Below are 19688 nucleotides of genomic sequence, written 5' to 3' on the forward strand. Positions count from 1 at the left end.
TCAAGGATCTTGACCAACTCCATAGGACCACGGACCCGAAAACGACGAGTCCTGCTTGAGGTGGTCCACTCTGTACTGCTTTATGGAGCGGATATATGGGCTCACATCCTGAAGCAGAAGACATACCGACGTAAAATGGCAGCGGTGCAGAGGCGGGGCGCTCTCAAAGTAGCCTGTGCCTACCGCACGGTTTCTGAAGCGGCTGTATTGGTCATAGCAGGAGCCGCACCTATCGATTTACTTGCGTTCGAGAGGGTAAAACTCCATGACGCTAAAAGAAACGGTGACAACTCCAAGGAGACAAGGACGAAAATATAAAAGGAAACGCTACAGGAGTGGCAAGACCGATGGACGTCAGGGGAGACGGGCAGATGGACGGCGCGCCTGATTCCGGACAAAACCATCTGGCTCTCTCGACAACACGGGGAAACGCATTTCTACCTGACCCAGTTCTTGACAGGCCACGGCCAGTTTAACGGTTACCTCTACAAGATGGGGCTACAGGACACGCCGATGTGCAAATATTGCCCGGACCAAATCAACGACGCCGATCACACTTTCTTTGAGTGTCTACGGTGGAAGGACTACAGAAGTAGCACAGAAGAAATCAGAGACACCACCCTTTCCCCGGAAAGCTTAGTAACCTATATGCTCGAAAAAGAAGATAACTGGTCAGCTGTCGCAGCCTCTTCTAAAAACGAAAACCGCGGAAAGGGATCAGTAACCAGTAATTAGAAGTAGGCGTCGCAAGACGCAACATGGACTGGATTAAAGTAATGCTAACGCGGTTCCGATCCAGTCTTCCCCGTAACATCTATAGGGAAAGAAGAGAGGAGAATATTTAGTCGGTATTGTTGTCAATAATATTGACTTCCGAGTCCGACATAACCAGGACAAACATCTCGTCCTGGCATACATAAATGTATTTTATCTCCTCTATAAAAAAAAAAAAAAAAAAAACAGACATACGGACAGCATCGCGGGAGTAGTCAGGGAAGCTTTCTGAGACCTTAAAACGTCGAGATTTGATGAAAACTTGATTTTGGCAAAACGGGGTGAAAACAATAACTTCCCGATTTTTGAAAATCTTCGATTTTCTTAGAGGGAAGTTAAAAATATTTTACATAACATTATATTAAAATATAAAATTTCATTTGATGAAACCGAATTTATTATTCTAGTTATGTGTCCAATAATAACTCTTGAATAAGAAACTTCCTGAATCATAAATTATCTAAAAATTGATAAATTGAACGTGTAAATTGAAAATAATTATCAGAAAATTATGACTATCGGTGCACATTGGAATTCGAATGAGCATATCTTCGAAATAGTTCGAGTAATCGAAAAAGTATTAGAGAGAGACCATTTTTGTAGAGCGTTAAATTTCCTACAAGAATGAATGCAGCCTCCCATGTAGGAAAGAACAACGGGCCGAAACTTGCCCCAGACTTGGCCCAACTCTGTACAACTCTGGCCCAAGCTTGTATACCAGACTTGGCCCAGTCTTGGTGAAAGTCTGGAATGATAACATGGAGCCAAGCTTGTATGTCCGAGTTTACCCCGAGTTAACCCAAAGTTGACCCAGAGTTGGCCCAGCCTTGGTTACCATGACTGCGCCAAACTTACCCAAATCTGCAAAATTAATTTTAAAAAGTAGAAAATCTTAATTAAATGAGCGATTCTCTGTTTCAATGGAGTACTAACGCAAGTTTGTGATGTGTAATTACTTATTAAGACTTATTCGATGTAGAGACTTATTAAGACTTATTAAATGTAGAGAAATAAAGTATTTGACGGAACCGAGATTCGAACCCTAGCCGCGCGCTTGCAAGCCGACGCCTAACCCATTACGCCATTAAAACGACAGGTCGATCTAAAGCTTATCATTCTTATAAGCCAAATCTATTTAGAGGTAGATTTTTACGGTTAGTTATTTATATTGATTATTTTTTTTATGGTGATGATATTTTTAAATATTTATTCCAATCAAATGAAATTAATTAAAAATTTACAAATATTTTCCTTAGTTATTGAGGCTTGGCCCAAAGCTGGCGTGTCATGGATCGGCCAAGGTTGGGTTACCCAGTTCCAGACCAAGGCTGGCGTGCCATAGAACGGCCAAGGCTGGACTACCCAGGCTTGGCTTAAGGCTGGTTTACCGAAGAAACGGCCGAGGCTACTTTACCCAGTCTTGGGCCGAGACTGGGACACCAAGCTTGGTTCCCCAGCATTGGCGCAAGCTTAGCCCCGGCGTTCAACTCTGGCGATTTCTATATGGGTTATATGATAATAATTATTACCCAGTCAGTAACAAAATTCAGAAAAAAAAATTAGAAAAACGGTTGACCCTACAGGCCATCCCTGCAACTTCCCGCTGGTTCCATATTTAAGCACTCAATATTGCACTTATTACGTTTTTGAGCTTTTCGAGCTCGAAAATATAATTTTCGTATCATATTGAGCTCTCCGAGCTCAAAGAGATAGCTTTTCTAGGCTTTTGAGCTCAAAAGTCTGATAGAGATTTAATAAAACACTATTTTTGAATTTTCAAATCGCAATAACTTTTGACTGAATGCACCGATTCTCACGTTCTTGGCGGCAATCGACGCGATTTATAAAGCCTCATAAAGAACTTTTAAGTTCGAATTGATCGATCTAAGAATTTCGAAGTAATTTCGAAAAAACACTATTCTTGGTTTTCTTTCGACAACGATAACTCACGCACGAATCAACCGATTTTGATTTTTAAAACGGCATTCGATGTGGTTTTTCAAGGTTAAGAGCTGATTAGATTTTGGAGTTGATCGAAAGAGCCGTTTAAAAATTATTCCAAAAAAACCACATTTAAAAATAAAATTTTTCTTAATTTTTTGGGGTTTTTTTTATTTTTCTCAAAATCTACCGGTTCGAATCAGTTCAAATTTTTAGGAAATCTAAGTTTGATGAAACTCTTTGGAACGCCACTAGTTTTGTTCGATTCGGTCGAGCCGTTCAAAAGTTATAAGCGGGTCACACACACACACACACATACACACACACATACACACACACAAACGGAGTGACACCCTCTCAGGAATAGTCAGGGAAGCTTCCTAGGACCTCAAAACGTCGAGATCTGATGAAAACTCGATTTTTTGAAAACGGGGTAAAACCAATAACTTCCCGATTTTTTGAAAATCATTCATTTTCTTAGCGGGAAGTTAAAAAGTTATTTCTCTATAAATTCTTTAATTTTTTAACTTTAATATCTTTTAAATGGTAAGATTTATCGACAAAGTATGAGAGACCATTTTTGTAGAGCATTTAATTCTTTACAAATATCAACAATGGTACGGGCTCAACAAGCTATTGGTAATTAGTTATGACCATTTTAATATCAAACTAAATTGAAAATTAAAAACTATGATGAGGATAATGTTCTCATTAATATTAAGAGCCTATACTGGGTGAGTACTTTCTAAAGGTGCCTAGTAACAAGTTTTTTATGTGAGATTAAAAACAAAATGAAAGTTTTTGTTGACCGACCCTAATCTATATATACAAACAAAAGAATTAAAATTATTGAAAAGAATTCGAATTTTATCATTTTTAATCCTTTTCAATAAATATTTTTAAACAGGAGTTAAGTGAATGAGAAATTTTAAATTCATCCAGCACGTACTTAGAAGTGAAATTAATAGCTCATTTTTTGTGAGAATTTTTAACTTGCCCTTTGATTTTGGAACTTGGAGAGCTCGAAATGATTTGAAAATTCTATTTTAGAGCTCGAATAGCTCAAAAACGTAAGAAGTAAAATTTTGAAAGCTTAAGTATGGAATAAGTGGGAAGTTGCAGGGATGGCCTTTAGGGTCAACCGCTTTTCTAATTTTTTTATATTTTGACAACAATATTTTGTGAATGGAGTCAGAAAAAAACAATAGTCTTCTCGAACTAAACATCCTAATAATTATATATAATTATAGATGATTATATTTGGTCATTTTTCATATATAACCAATTTATATGCAAATGTATAAAAATATTTTTTCTTTGGTATAGATAATAAAAGTTTCAATTATATTGAATACTTTTAAATTGTATTTAAGAATTGAAAAGTATTCAAGAGATACCAGAATGAATCCCGTTCAATACTTTTGAATTCCACGTCAGAATTGAAAAGTATTCAAACGATAAGAAACTCAATTTTATTCAATACTTTTTAATTCTATTATAAGAATTAGAAAAAATTTTAACGATCTAAGTTTCAATTCCATTTAAGATTTTTCAAAATTTCCATATGTGTTTAAATCTCCCTCGCTTTCTCCCAGCCATCGCATCGATCGTTCGCGCAGCAGATCGCTGCAACAGCAATCTTACCAATTAAAACTGCTTGAGATTTCTTCGCCGCGCCACTTGGAGACAGATCAGGCGCTACAACAGAGCTACAGGTGCCCTCTGGCAAAAATTTGGCGCGCATTATCATTATTATTGCGTCTAGCAGTCTACTCTATCTATCTAATCTTTTTATCGATCGCATCTAATCTAACATTAATTTATCAATCGCGCTCTAATTTAATCTAATAACCTCTTAATCTGTTTCAGTGATTATTTTCATTTATTCTGCAGTTATCAGTTTCATTATTCTGTGCTTTTTGGCTTTTTTGCATCTAGTTATAAATCTTGGCTACTCCACCGCATGGCTTGCACGTGCCTAATCAAGCTTTATCTAATTTCTACTGCGTTTTTTGCTAATTAAATGTGATTCCAGCCTCGAATAAATAATAAATAACCGTAACTGTGACAAATAAATTTGTGAAATTGAAGTTAGTGATATATACAATCTATATACATTGTGACGTTATTTTAACGACCGTGGTCTATTTAAAATGAACGTCACTAGCGCCAACGAATTTTTGTAGTTTTAAGCTGATATTTCAAGGCCAAATACCATAAAAAATATAATTTTAAAGATTAAAGAAAATTGTTTTGTGAATTAAGTGAGTGTTGATGCCGAGTAACGAAGTTTATAGTTTTAGAGTGAATTTAGAGAATTAATGTTACAGTTGAGATTTTAGAATTTTTAAGAGTAGAGTCAGTTTTTAGAGTCAAGTTGTGAAAAATATCAAGGTCAAGTCATTTAAGGGTTTTATTGAGTTATTTTTGAGTTATTTTGAGTTTTGAGTTTTGGGTTTCGAATTTTGAGTTTTGAGTTTTGTTTCGGATTTTGAGTTTTGAGTTTCGAGTTCTGAATTTTTAGTTTTGGGTTTTGAGGTTGCAGAGGACGTGGGTAAGTCAGCGTTACCGTGGAGCGGGACTATAAGTCACCCGGTTTCGTTTGACGCTAGACACCAGTCTAACCCTTTGAGACTTCCAGGTGGAATGCCTAAGTCTGGTTGAGATGCCAGCGCTCCGACGTACAGGAATATGGCGAAAGCATAGGAGATCAATTTAAGTTTTCGGTTAAGTTTGCGTTTTAGCTAGTTTTGATCATTTCTAGCGAATAAAAATTATCCACTTTTGTTTAATGTTACGGTTACGTTTTGAGTTTTTGAGCTTCGATCCCAGCCGTAGTCAGTTCCTGGAGAGCATCCACCAAAGGAATATCCGTACTCAGAGCCTCAATTGTTTGATTAAAGAGTTAAAATATTTGGGAATTAATCGATTATAGAGATTTTAGTTGTGAGTGAGTCACGTAAAACAGTCGAGTTTTGGACTTCGTAGAGTACAATCGCGTTTGAGGGTTGCCGCTGGTCACTTCGGGTGATCGGACGTGCGTAGAGTTTTCAGTTCCAGGTTAAGGTTTCAGTCTTTTGCATTTTATTTTTGGCTCCAGATAAAAATACAGAGTTATAAAGTTGTTAAAAATAAAATAAAGTTACTCAGCATCGACATTGTTTCAAAAAGGTATTAGATCGCTTTATTTATTGTAATTTGAGCGTTAATAATTGAGTTCTTGGTTATGAGACATTAGATAGACGATTCTACAGAATACTTTTATGTTGGAAATAATCTAGAGTACGTTGACAGATCTATTTGAGAATATTGTTCAAGTTGTTTAGATTCATTTATTTATTTGAGATTGTTATTTTAAGATTTATTTATTTTATTTACTTAATTTTATAAAATTAAGTAAATTTTATAAAATTAAGTAAAGTTATAAGAGTAAGAGTCTGTAACATGACTATAGCGTTTCCTATTGTTAGTTATATCGTTCCGATAATTTTGTCGTAGTTATGTTCAAGTTTGTTATTTAAGATAAAATTTTGGTTAAATAAATGAGGATTTTGTTGAGTATAAATTTTTGGTGTTGCGAATAAAATCATTACAATCATGGATCCACTCTCTACTCGAATCACGCCCTCTCTCCACAAACCAGCACACTGAGCAATCCCGAGGTATCCCGTTGTCTTTCCGTTCTTTGGCTACTTGGTCTATATTTTGTTAAGTTTTGCGTTTCCGGTTACGTTTACGTTTATTGGCTAGTTTGATAATTTCTAGCGATCAAAAATTATCTGATCTACGTTTTCACTGATTTGGTTATTCCCGTGAATAAAAAATTACCTAGCGCCCTATTTTTATTGAGACCAGAACCAAAAAATCGGGAAGATACCGAAGTATAATTTAGAATTTTAGTAAGAAGTAAGTTCCCGTAAACCCCCAAGAAAAGTCCGATTATAAATTGGCGATTCACGCCAAGGCCTGAAAGCGTGGATCACTGTAACGATCGAACACCTGGATCGACTTCAAAAATTCTCGTTATAACATATAAGCGAAATACCACTGACTCATCACCAGATCTCCGAAACTATTGGACCGATTCATTTAAAATTTGGCATAGGTACTCCTTTTTCACCGTAGACGAGAGATAAGAAGGGATTTTCCGCAATTCCTAGCCAAAATGGGTTTTTCGATAACCATCACGTATGCTACCCCTCCCCTCCTTCTCATTCTTCCCCTCCCGTGCCCTATTTCCCGTGCCTTCTTCCCGCTTCCTTATCTCTTTCTCTCTCTTTGGGGGGGGGGGGGGTATAATTTTGATTCTCCAATCTAAGAAACCATCAGTGGCACCTATCAATTATAGAACTCAACCCCATCTTACCCTCCCCCACAACTACCCACGCTAATCAACCGTTGCCATGGTTACCGTTGCCATGGTTACCGTTGCTAAAACAACTGTTAAAATGAATAAATTGTAATAATAAATTTGGTTGTAAACTAAATTCAGAGGAATGATTAGAATAAAAGCAATATCGCAATACTATAAACTCGAAATTTATACTGTACGACATGTCAAGATAAATCATAAGTATAATGCTTATACGTGTTAGTATAGCTTGTAACTTTCTTCTCAACGTTTGATTAATTATTTATTAATATCTATACATATAACTAAGAATTGAAATAAATTAGTCATTTTTTCAATAAAAACTCTCCGAGAATATTATAGAAAAACTCCGCTAGAATACTGGTAATTCTCCGTGTATACTCCGCAAATACTTGACTGAAATTTCATCAGAAAAACGTCCCGAAAACACCGACAAAACTCCAATGAAACCCTGCGATAACACCAAAAAAATTCCGCGAATACTCCACTAGAACACTGGTGATACTCCGTGTATACTCCGCAAAAACTCCACCAATACTCCATGAATTCTCAGCAGATACTCCGTGAGAACACCGACAATATTCCGTGAATACTCGATTAAAACACTTGCAATACTCCGAGAAAAACCCGACAGAACGCCGTTAAAATCTTGTGTCGTGACTGCAGACAATACTCCGCGTTACCTCCACTAAAACACCGCCTAAACTCCGTCGGTATCCCGAGAAAACTCTATGACGGAGTATACTCTGCAGAAACTCCGTGTTTCTTCTAAGTTTTCACTGGGTCATCAATACCGTTAGGGTATTCCTAACAAATATACTTTCGTATGCATACATGTGTGTGTGTATGTGTGTGTGTGTGTGTGTGTGTGTGTGTGTGTGTGTGTGTGTGTGTGTGTGTGTGTGTGTGTGTGTGTGTAAGCTCGTTACAATTATGAACAGCTTGACTGATCGAAACACGGTTTATTGCATTGAAATGAGTCCTCCTACCATTACATTTCACTGAGATATCTCAAAAATAAAATTTTCAAAGAAATTTTTTTTTTAAGTAAGTTTTAGACTTGAGTATCGTTCAATCGAAAAAACTCATCAGCTCTCGAGCTCATAGAACAATGTCAATCAACCACATCAATATCGCATATTTTGTTCAAGAGATATCGTTTTTGAGAAATTCCGAAAAAAAAATTTCTTTTCGCATCATTTTAAAATTTCTTCTCAGAATGTTTTTGATGTAACATATTCATTGTCAATATTAAAAAAAGGCGCTGAACCTCGCCAATTGTGCAAAAATCAGTTGACCTGTTGGTGAGATATTGAATTTTCAAAAATTTTTAAAAACTGTTTTTTTAACATAACTTTCAAATTCTTGGTCAGATCATTTTATCTCTAACAAATATTGTTTGTATGCTTTACAAACTCTGTTCATTAATGCAAACTGCATTAAAAACGGTTGATTTGTTCGAGAGATATTGCAATTCGAATTCCCAAAGAACCGTGTTCTCAACGACCATCAAATTTTCAATTTCGAAAATATATACCAGTTGAATTTTTTAGCTTAAAGAGTTCAAAACTCTGGAAGGAGTCTATTTTTTTATTGTCATAAGAATTAAAAAACTTTACCTTAATGGTGATTTCTTCATTAAATATATCTCCAGGTTGTACCACTGGAACTCGTTGATCATCTAATTCAATGCTGTCATGGTATCTTTTCCGATATATAACATCGTTTACGGTGGTCTTAGCTGAATTTGGAATTGATACTTCTAACTGACCAGCTGAATTGATTATAAAATCACCGGGTAAAATTGAGGGATGCTGTAGAATTTGACTATTTAAATCATTTAATGAATCAAAAATAACAATTATATCATGAAATACTGGATCTTCGATAAGTGAAATCAACAATTCAATTTCACCGACGGTTTGCTTCTGTAATTGCGAAGTGTTTGAATTTTTCACTTCATCACCGATGTGCTTAAGTATATGCATCACTGTTGAAATATCTAGAAAAAAAAGAAACGATAATTATTCTTGAAATCTTATGATGAGGCCAAAATAATATAATTTATTCGAAATTGTTTACACCTATTCGTACTCATCATCAAACAAATTATTTGCATCCTGTTTAATATTGGTATTAGTAGACTCCATAGAAAGATGGTAAAGAACGATATTTTCCATTTTTGGAAATAGTCAGTTCATCACTAAGTTCATCTGGTTATAGAGATTTTTGCATTACTCATCGAAAAATGTTGCAATTAGCGGGAACACTAGGATCAGGTTAGGATCAGTTGTCTCAATCGAATACAGCAAAAATACCATTAAAACTAAAAATTTGAATTTATTAACAGTATTTACACTTGAATTGGTAATAATAAAATTTTTACAGATTGTTAATAAAAAAAAAATGCATTTTTTATAGCATAACAGTAAAGCGGAACAGAAGCCAGTAGCCACGAGGTCTGAAAAACTTGTAACAGGGTAAAATTACCCTTAATCGATAAGTCACCGAATATCGATAATTATTCGACATAGCACTGGCGCGTCTCGATCTTCGGGCCTAAAGGGAAAATAGGAGGGGGTGAGTTTGGGTTAAAATAGGTGAGCCGTGCAGTGGAACAGGGAGAAGTAGTGTGACCGCCAGACTGAGTGCCACGGAAATCAAAAAGGACCGTTCCCGAGAGTAGTGACGAGACGAAGGAAGCCAACTACAACTAGGACTTCATCCTCAACGAGTGAGCTAGATCATCGTTTTGTTCGTCAAGGTGTCAATTATTGCTCTGTGGGAAGGAAGTGGACCGCGGTTTATCCAATACCCAGTTACTTCTCCTAGACGAGTAGAACGCTAGTGATAATGTTTTATATCAAGAATTAATTATTAAGAATTCTAATTTGAGAATTAATTATCGAGGATAATATAGAGTGGAAAATTATGGAGAATATTATATTATAAGATTATTCCATCAAGTGTGAATTTAATAATTATGGGATTAAGTCCGTGAATTAATTAAATTAATTTTGCTGACATTTGATAATTATCGGCGTTGATATTAAGTCCAAGTAATTAGTTAATTGAGTCAAAAATCGTCACAGTAAAAGCTTAGTCAGAATTAGTTAATTAAACTTGTGTTAATAATTTAGAAGTGATTGTAAGATTTATATTGTGATTAATTTATTTAACAAAAGCTAGTTCAAGGTATTAAGCCTCTCGTTCGAAATAATGACTTAAGAATTTTAAGCTGTTTTAATATTTTAATAGAATTAAAATTAACAATTGGAATTTGAGAATTGTCGTAGTTAGTTAGAAATACATTGTTAATTGAAAATTATCGTTTTATCAAATTACTAATGATTGAATAATTGATTTAAAATATTTAATTAGAATTAGTTACAGTCAATTTTATTAAAGTAAAATTTATAAAGTAAAGTCAAGTTAGTAGTGTGAGTGTGAGACAAGTGTGGGTTATGTGTGAGTTGCAGAGTGATTAGGTCTATGTTTCGTCGCTGGACCGTTACTGCTGTAGCTGGTGTGGGTTATGAGAGTGTGCTGCAGAATATCTAGGTCTATGTTTCGTCGCTGGGCTGTTGTTCTGTAGTAAAGTGTGTATAAGCTGCAGGAGTATCTAGGTCTATGTTTAGTCGCTGGGCTGTTACTCCTGTGAGCCGAGTTAACGATCCTACTATATGATTCGTCTCTGTGCGGGTGACAGTAGTTAGAAATCGGGTAGACGCCGAAAGGGGCCCGTCACGTGTAGACGCCGGGAGGGGCACGTGTTAGAAATTGACGGGTAGACGCCGAAAGGGGCTCGTCGAGAATAAGTTAGAAATTGACGGGTAGACGCCGAAAGGGGCTCGTCGAGAATAAGTTAGAAATTGACGGGTAGACGCCGAAAAGGGGCTCGTCGAGAATAAGATATTGTAAAGTGTGGAGTTAGTTTTGGTCGTCCGGTGGACGTTAAATTTTAAGTTTAGTTCTAAGACAGGTGTGGGAGACCGTTTGTTCGAAAAAGCCCAATTAGTTCTAAGACAGGTGTGGGAGACCGTTTGTTCGAAAAAGCCCAATTAGTTCTAAGACAGGTGTGGGAGACCGTTTGTTCGAAAAAGCCCAATTAGTTCTAAGACAGGTGTGGGAGACCGTTTGTTCGAAAAAGCCCAATTAGTTCTAAGACAGGTGTGGGAGACCGTTTGTTCGAAAAAGCCCGTCTAGTCATCGTATCGTCAATTTGGAGGTTCGTTTGTAAATATCGTTTATTTCGCAGCTGTTCTCCGCTTCGTTAGATTATAAGTGTGTGTGTGAGCGCTAAAAATTGTTAAGTTTGGTAAATTTTTATTGTTAATAAAACTGATCAGATTGTTAATTAAATTTTTATTATTTAACAGCACCTTCCTCCACTCTCTCTACCCTAAGATAAGTTTTCTCAGCTCTGGACCGGTTCCAGGAACCGTGATTAATAATCCTGGTGGCGCCCTGATAATTTTTATTGTTGTTAGTTTTGTTTAGTTAAATTAAAAATTGATTAGGGGCCAACCTGAGCAGGTAAAACTGTTACAAACTGGAGCGGTAAAAAGCGATAAATTCATCAATAAACACAAAAACTTGATCTGAAACAAACTTAAACAGATTAAGCACAATTACATTAGTTTTAATTAGACACTAAAATCAATAAAAGCGGACTTTTCGAACTAAGAAAATTAACTATCACAATGGCGAAGCATATAGCACGGAAAGCGTTATAATGATGATGATGATGATGATGATGATGATGATGATGATGATGATGATGATGATGATGGTGATGGTGATGATGATGATGATGATGATAATAATTTCCTAAAGAATCTGACTGCTTATTTCCGTGGAGCGAAGCAGCTAATCAGAAAAATCGTTTCATTGATGTTGCCATCGATAGTCAATAGTCAACTCAAATTTATTTATTATTAGATATTGAATGAAAAAAACTATTACGTTAAATTTAAATGATCGATGTCAAAGTGATAAGAGTGTTTGAATCATGAATTAGGTTCGGACTGACTGTTTATGAGTTTAACCTTAAATTTTAATAAATAAAAATTGGTCAACTTCTGTACTCTGATCATTAGTGGTGTGATACAATTTGATACTCTTTCTTGAATCTTAGACTTTAGACTAGAGTTGGCTTGCTCGTCAGTAAAATAATTGCACATCTAATAGCACAACAGGGCTTGTGGTAGTGTTCTACTCTTACCTTATTAAAATAAAGCAATTACCTAAAGTAGAAATGTCTCTATTTTATTTAGATTGCACTTATACAATAACATAAGTCCAGTTATGTCAAGAAAAATACTTGTTTTAACGCATTTGATCTTTTTAAACAATATTTGTTTTACTTGGTGTAAGAGAAAAATTTATTGAAAAAAAAAAAAAAAAATTCCGAGCCTGTAAAATAATTACTCCAAATTATTACTCAAAACGACACTACATATTTATTTTTTCTGGGACAGGGTGTTGAACGACGCTATCACACTGGTGGAAATAAGATTCTGCCAGTAGTCTGAATCATTATTGTGGGACTCTGAATCAGAATGCCACCAATCTGAATATCTCTAAAAATGTTCTAATAAGGGTTGGTAAGTTAGATAAAAGCAGATATTGTTGTTTTAGGTTATTATTTGACATAAATTTCGAACTCTGCAAGAAGACTGAATCAGACTTATTCAATGCTGAATTAACTTTAAGTTTTTACATAAAATAGAAAAATATTGACTGAAATTGAGACAGTCGAGAATTGAATTTTTTTCAATAATTATAAGCCAAATAAAAAACTATTCAAAAAAACTAAAACTTCTTGATGTTACGTTCTCGTAAATTTTAAATTTATTTAAAGCTTTATAAATCTATTTGAAATATTATTAAATAATTATTTAAATCATTTAATTATTATCCGAGATATTTCGTAACGAAAATACCTCGAGATAACAGATTTCTATAACGTCAACGCAGCCCAGTAGACTAAACAGTCTACGCTGTGGGATTTGGACTGCATTGATGTTCTCATAGAGTAACTTGAGATGCAACGTAGCTAAAAATCTGTTTATAAAAACTTATTGTAATTATTATAACACATACATTCTGTCTTCAGACTTCATCTGGAGCAGTCAGTCCGAGGACTTAGCAGAGGAGCAATCTCTGCTGGTCCGAGGCTGAACCTGCCAATTCCTTTTTAATAAACCTATTTAATTGTTAATCAATTAAAATGTAAAAAACACAAACTCTGTGTTTTTGTTAATTACTTTAGTAATGTGGGTATAGATTTAGCGGCTAAAATAAAAAAAAAACAGATAACAATTTAGTATATAATATAGAAAATAATGTCAAGTCAATGTTTGTTAAACCAACTGATAAACAAGAAATTGAAAAAGTAATCAAAAATCTAAAAGATAAAGCTGGGGGAGTTGATGGAATTAACACTAAAATCTTAAAAATTGTTAGTAAATCTATTAGTAAACCATGAGAATTTATTTTTAACAACAGTATTACGACTGGAAAATGGCCAAATGGACTAAAATGTGCGGAAATAATACCAGTTCATAAATCAGGAGATAAACATAAAATTAATAACTATCGCCCAATTTCATTAATATCTAATATAGCAAAAATTTTTGAAAAAATTATTCATCAACGAATTTATAACTTTATAACAGACTCAAAAATTATTTCGAAAAACCAGTATGGTTTCTTAAAAAATAAAGGCACTAAGGATGCAATTGTAGCAATTTCTAGTTTTATATACTCTAATATTGATAAAAATAATCCAACAGTGATAGCTTTCCTCGACTTAGCGAAAGCTTTTGATACAGTAGATCATGTTTTATTACTGGATAAATTATATAGATATGGAATCAGAGGAGTCGCTGTTGACCTAATTCGTGACTACCTTAGTAACAGATATCAAGTAGTTAAAGTTAACGGGGTAAAAAGTAAATCTTGTAAAGTCAGAATAGGGGTGCCTCAAGGTACAATCTTGGGACCACTGCTTTTTCTTTTATATGTAAATGATATTTTTAAGGAAATACCAGAAAACTGTTTAGCAGCTTATGCAGATGATACAATAGTCAAGTGTATAGGTAAATCTTGGGCAGAAGCTCAATCACAAATGAATGTACAATTAACTATGATAGGGAACTGGCTGTGTAAAAATTTTTTAACCCTAAATGTTGAAAAAACAAATTATATAACTTTTGGCTCTTATAAAGATAGTATCCCAGAAAGTTTTGAATTAAAAATCTATGACAAAACTATTAACAGAACTGATAATTGTAAATACTTAGGTATATATTTTGATAGCCACATGAGATGGGATACACATATCAAAGAAGTTATAAAAAAAACTAGATATTTTTTATTTATATTCTCAAAGTTTAAAAATATAATGAACAAGAAAGCTCTAAAAACAATTTATTATGCATTATTCGATAGTATAGTCAACTATGGAATTATTGCTTGGGGAGGTAGTTATAAGAATGTTACAAAATCCTTAATAAAAATACAAGATAAATTAATTAATTATTTATGTGATAAAAAAGAGAGAGCACCCGTACTGTGTATTAAAAAGAAATTTATCTCCGAGTCATTATGTTATCATTATCTTATATGTAGAGAGCTATTTAAAGAATACAAAGGTAGGACTAGAAATAAAATGTTACAGTTACCAAAGATTAATAAAAATATATCTTATAAAGATTCGAAATATATAGCAACTAAGTACTACAACATGTTACCACTGAGTCTAAAATTATTAAATATTGAAAATAAATCAAACAAAAAGAAAATAACTGAGTGGATTGCTGACACTGATATTTAAAATATTTTTCTTTATACGATTTTCATATTAAATGATATTATTAATTATTAATTATAGATAAGTATGTAATTATAATAAACTAATTTTACCAGGCCTATGTACAGGTGTTTTTGTCACACCTCTATAGGTGCATACATGGTTTCTATTTGTATTTGTATTTGTATTGTATTCAAAAGTATATAATATTTTCCGCCAACAAAGCTAACTTATAACATTAAAAAAAAAAATAGCACATCAATTTGTCAAGATACGTATTATAGATATAGATTAGTTCATTTTGAATATATTTAATTATTTAATCAATCAGTCACTGTACATACAAATATGAATATAATAATTTAAATAAAAAATTTAAATAAAAAAAAAATAAAATGGATACTTATTGAAACCTTCACCCAGGGTTAAGAGTGCTTATCAGCGTTCCACCCTGGTTCCTTTACCTAAAGCGCTAGCCAGCGTTCGGGTATTCTATCCAAAAAATATCCTAACTATTACCCCCAGGGTGAGAGCGCTTATTAGCTGTTCTCACCCTGGTGAAATCGCCCAGAGCGCTAGCCAGCGTTCAGGCACTCTACCCATTACCTACCTGTAGGCAGGTAAATTAAAAAGTTAAAATATAAAAATATATATTTTATAAATTAAAAATGTGAATTATTAAATTATCTATATAAAAAGTACTTCGCGGAGGAATCAGTGACATGACCCACCTGGAATCTATTGACATCCTAACGAGGTCAAAATCTGGACATAAATAAATTATTTAAATTTAAAAATAATTAACCCCAAAATTTGGGAACGTAACATTGAATTTTAATTGCTTTGAATTCCGAGTATCGAATTAAACAATATTCAAAACAATTCAAACCAAAAAAAAATTGAATCTTTCTCAACATTTACTAGTAAAATTAAAAATGATTGAAAAATGATTAAAATTTCATCGTTCTCATTACTTTCATTACTGAGTAAATATGAATTATCAGTTCCACGATTTTATGAATAACTAGCTATTGTCCGCTCGCTCCGCTGGGCACTTTATAGAATTGTAATTTTAGATTTAGACTTGAAATTCGATAGGAGTATTATTTTGACTTGCACAGATTCTACATTCCATCGAATCCAGTGTGGCCAGAACGTGCTCTTTTCTTACCCCAACTTTGTAGGACACTCTCATCTGACTACATTGAAAGCGGTACAAAGTGAGGGTAAAAAAATCGCACGATCTGGCCACACTGATCGAATCGAAAGTAGAATTTATTGAAATCCGTATTGAGATGATCTCTACCCGAGAAAAAATGTTCCTATATAATCATAGATAATTGTATATTATCATATATGATTATGTATTGTTTGAGATTTATCCAGTAGCGGCGCCATCTCTAGTCTTCTTTTCTAAATAAGTTGGGTAATGGCGCCATCTCTAACATTATTCAAACTCCAGCCTAAAGAATCAAAGCGCTCTCTACTTAGTAACTTTCGAGAAATCGATCTCTCTAGAAAATTATCAACGCAGGCATCGCTCCGGAAATCGATGTCTGCGCCTGCTTATCAGAACGTTCTGGAGATCCCGGTTTACATTGTAACAAAATTTTTACTATTTCTATACACGACTCGACGGTGGATACATCGAGTAAAGTCGAAATTTTGTCCAGGTCGCCCAAAATAAAATAAACAAACAAATAGGAAGCTTAGGAGATGCTCTCAATCTCCTAAACAACACCGCAGCAGCCACCCAGGCTGGGTTAGTGCACGTTTGGACGCCAGTTATTTTTTTTTTTAAACAGGGAAAAATAACAAATCCTGTACTTCCAGGGCCGATCTGCAGGTATTGCAGGGAACTAAATAATATAAAGGTGTTAGGAAAAAGGAGAAACAATGATTTGTATACTACTAAAAATTAACAATAATATAAACAGATATTTATTCAAACAAATTACTTAAAATTAAGTCCAGAGCCGAATTCCTTAGTCGGATGGACTTTATAATCAAAATAATAATGACAATGTCACGTATAATTATTAATAATTTGTCTCGATTCTCGATAGACTGTTTGGTTATTTTACTACGACGTTAATTGATGAATAGAAATTTTATCTACGCAATAATTTTGAACTAAGATACACCCGAAATCCTTAGTCGGGTTATCTCAAAAATACAATTACAAATTTTAAATCAATACTGGCTGATTCGAGGACCCAAACGCGTGGCTTTCGGGACAGGTATTTCGCTACAAACCCCCTTACTAACGACGGGATCGACTCGACAATTAATAATAACTTTTAATACAAATTATTTGAGCCAGGAGACAACGCGACGTGCAGATAATAATTTAGCTCAACTTGTGAGTACTCACTAAAAGAAAAGGGACTCAAACCAAGGCGCTAGATCCACACTCCTAACACTATGCGGGCTCCCGCGTGTCTGCCAATTTTATTTTTACCGAAAACTATGAGGCCTCGTGTCCGATCACGAGGGCCTCTCCAGCAATTTACTCAAAATTTAAAGTCCCTCTACTCGCGACCGATATTGTAGGACATTACCCATGCGAGTAGGGGCTATGATCTATTACCAATGATCAATATTATGCTTTTGCATTTTCTTTATTACCTGTCCCGATACCCATCGTTGGACCTTGGTCTTAAATACTGAAACAAGCTTATAATATGATTAAATACATTATGGCAAAGATTTACGGCAATAAATATACAAATAAAATAATAAACTATAAATATTTCAGTACAATTTTCTGAAACAAGTCAAATTAATACTTAAGAACTAATAACAATAATATGCAAATTTTGAAATATGAGTGATAAAGAGTCAAATACAATAAATAAATTAGTCAAAATAATACAAGATAGTCAAACTCTAGAGATACACCGAGTGTGGATCTGTTGCCAACACTAGGCGCAGAGAGGGACGCACACAAGAATAAAATTCGTGTGACAACATGTAAATACCAGCGCCAAGTGCCACCGCATCAGTTTTTATCGTGCAATCAAGTAGTTAACATCTAAAATCAAGAGTCAAGCATCTAAGTAAAGTATCTAACCTTGCATATAAGTGAAAGACTTTCTACAAATAGGCTCTTCTCGCAGCCGTCATTTAAGTATACCTCCTGGTGCTAGTCGAGTTCTCTTAAAGAAAATTGGGCATCATCTTGCTTAGAAGAGCATCTCTAAGAGACCCCCGCGCCTTCTAAGCCTTTCCTTGAATGTACCAGAAGATTTCAACGAAGGGTCACGCATCCTAAAGGAAACTCTCTGTCGGCTGATACTCATTGCCACGAGCCTATACTAAGTGCAAATTCTTTTTCAAATAATTTAACCTAGCGATAATCTCTTCATCATACTGACAATAAATTTAAAGTTTAAATTAACCGCCTTTTATTTACCGCCTCCTAGCCACCTCAATATTTCCTAACATACACTACTGGAAAAAATTAAGGGATCAAAAAAAAATTCCAAATTTTTCGGTAGTTTTCAACAGGCCGTAACTTTGAGAGAAATGGTCGTACAGGAAATAAAAAAAAAGGAAATTGTAGCTCCACGTGTCTAGTTTTTGGATTAGAACTTCAAAATTTTGTAGCCTCCGCGGTTTCTGAGTAATCGTAGAAAAACCAGCAATAAAAAAATTCTCAAAATTTTTTTAGTTTTTTTTTTTGGTCTACGGGCGTGGAAAAAATTTTTTTAGCTTAACCACCATAAGGATCGGATACTTTGTTCATTTAGCTTTAATTTCTTTTTTTAAACACCGTGATACGTCCACTCCTCGCTGAGATATCGGTCTTCAAATGGAAAAGGATCTTTTTGACTTTGATTATCGATATCTCAGCAACCAATGATCGCACAGAAAGTTAAAGGTGGGTTTCAAGAACTTGAATGAATTCCCTTAACGACTGTCCATTGTTTTTTCGAAAAAAATTTTTTCTTTCCGTCACATGAATTTGAAAATGCAACAAAAAAGGGCTTTTAGTGGTTTTTGGAAAATCAAGCGCTGGATCGAAAATATTGAGGAAACCACTAATATTAAGTGTGCCTTTTACAGTTCAATATGTCCACAAAAACCCTACAAAGAATCAAATTAATCCAGCCAGCCGTTTTTTTGTTTCACTTGATCGAATTTTTGAAAAAATTAAAGGATCACGTTTTTGCTCTGAAGAGCTCATAATTTTTAAAAATGAGAAAAAAATTGTTTTTTCGAGCTTTTTCCACATTGTTGTTCCAGAAAGTGCTTAAATTGAAAAAAAAAAATTAAAAAAATTTTTTTGAAATTTTTTCTCTTGAAAAGTTTAAGAAAACAATTACCGCCGGCATTAGCGTTATCCAAAGCGTACCACGTGGAGGTCGCGCGGTCGGATTTACGCTTCTGTGTGTGTGTGTGTGTGTGTGTGTGTGTGTGTGTGTGTGTGTGTGTGTGTGTGTGTGTGTGTGTGTGTGTGTGTGTGTGTGTGTGTGTGTGTGTGTGTGTGTGTGTGTGTGTGTGTGTGTGTGTGTGTGTGTGTGTGTGTAAGGTATTTCAGGAGAATTGAGACCCGGTGGCTCGTCAGTTCCACCGTATTTAATGACTCCAAACTCATTCTCTGAAGGTTTTTGTTGGTTCAATACCGGGTATTACCACCCCTGTTTTCAATAACGGCTCTCAAACGTTCAGCCATGTTTATGCAGACGGTAATTTGAGGCTGCGGAATGGTATTCCAAATGTGCTGAAGCGCGCGCTCCAAAGCAGCTAAGTTCTGCAAATTTGGATACTCTCTGCGCAACC

At 34.6% G+C, this 19688-nt stretch overlaps 1 protein-coding gene across 2 annotated transcripts in view; it reads right to left on the reverse strand.

Moving 5' to 3' along the window:
* The window catches only part of LOC141529515 (patj homolog), a 769735-nt gene that overhangs the window by 694788 nt on the left and 55259 nt on the right, over positions 1-19688 (reverse strand). For both annotated transcript variants that reach the window (XM_074246076.1, XM_074246077.1), the window contains one exon: positions 8707-9089. In XM_074246076.1, coding sequence (XP_074102177.1) covers positions 8707-9089 — 383 coding nt within the window. The remainder of the gene's footprint in view (positions 1-8706; positions 9090-19688) is intronic.

Source organism: Cotesia typhae, unplaced genomic scaffold (assembly GCF_013202065.1).
Source record: "Cotesia typhae breed Kobodo isofemale line unplaced genomic scaffold, CoteBio_Ctyphae contig_48, whole genome shotgun sequence".
Taxonomy (NCBI): domain Eukaryota; kingdom Metazoa; phylum Arthropoda; class Insecta; order Hymenoptera; family Braconidae; genus Cotesia; species Cotesia typhae.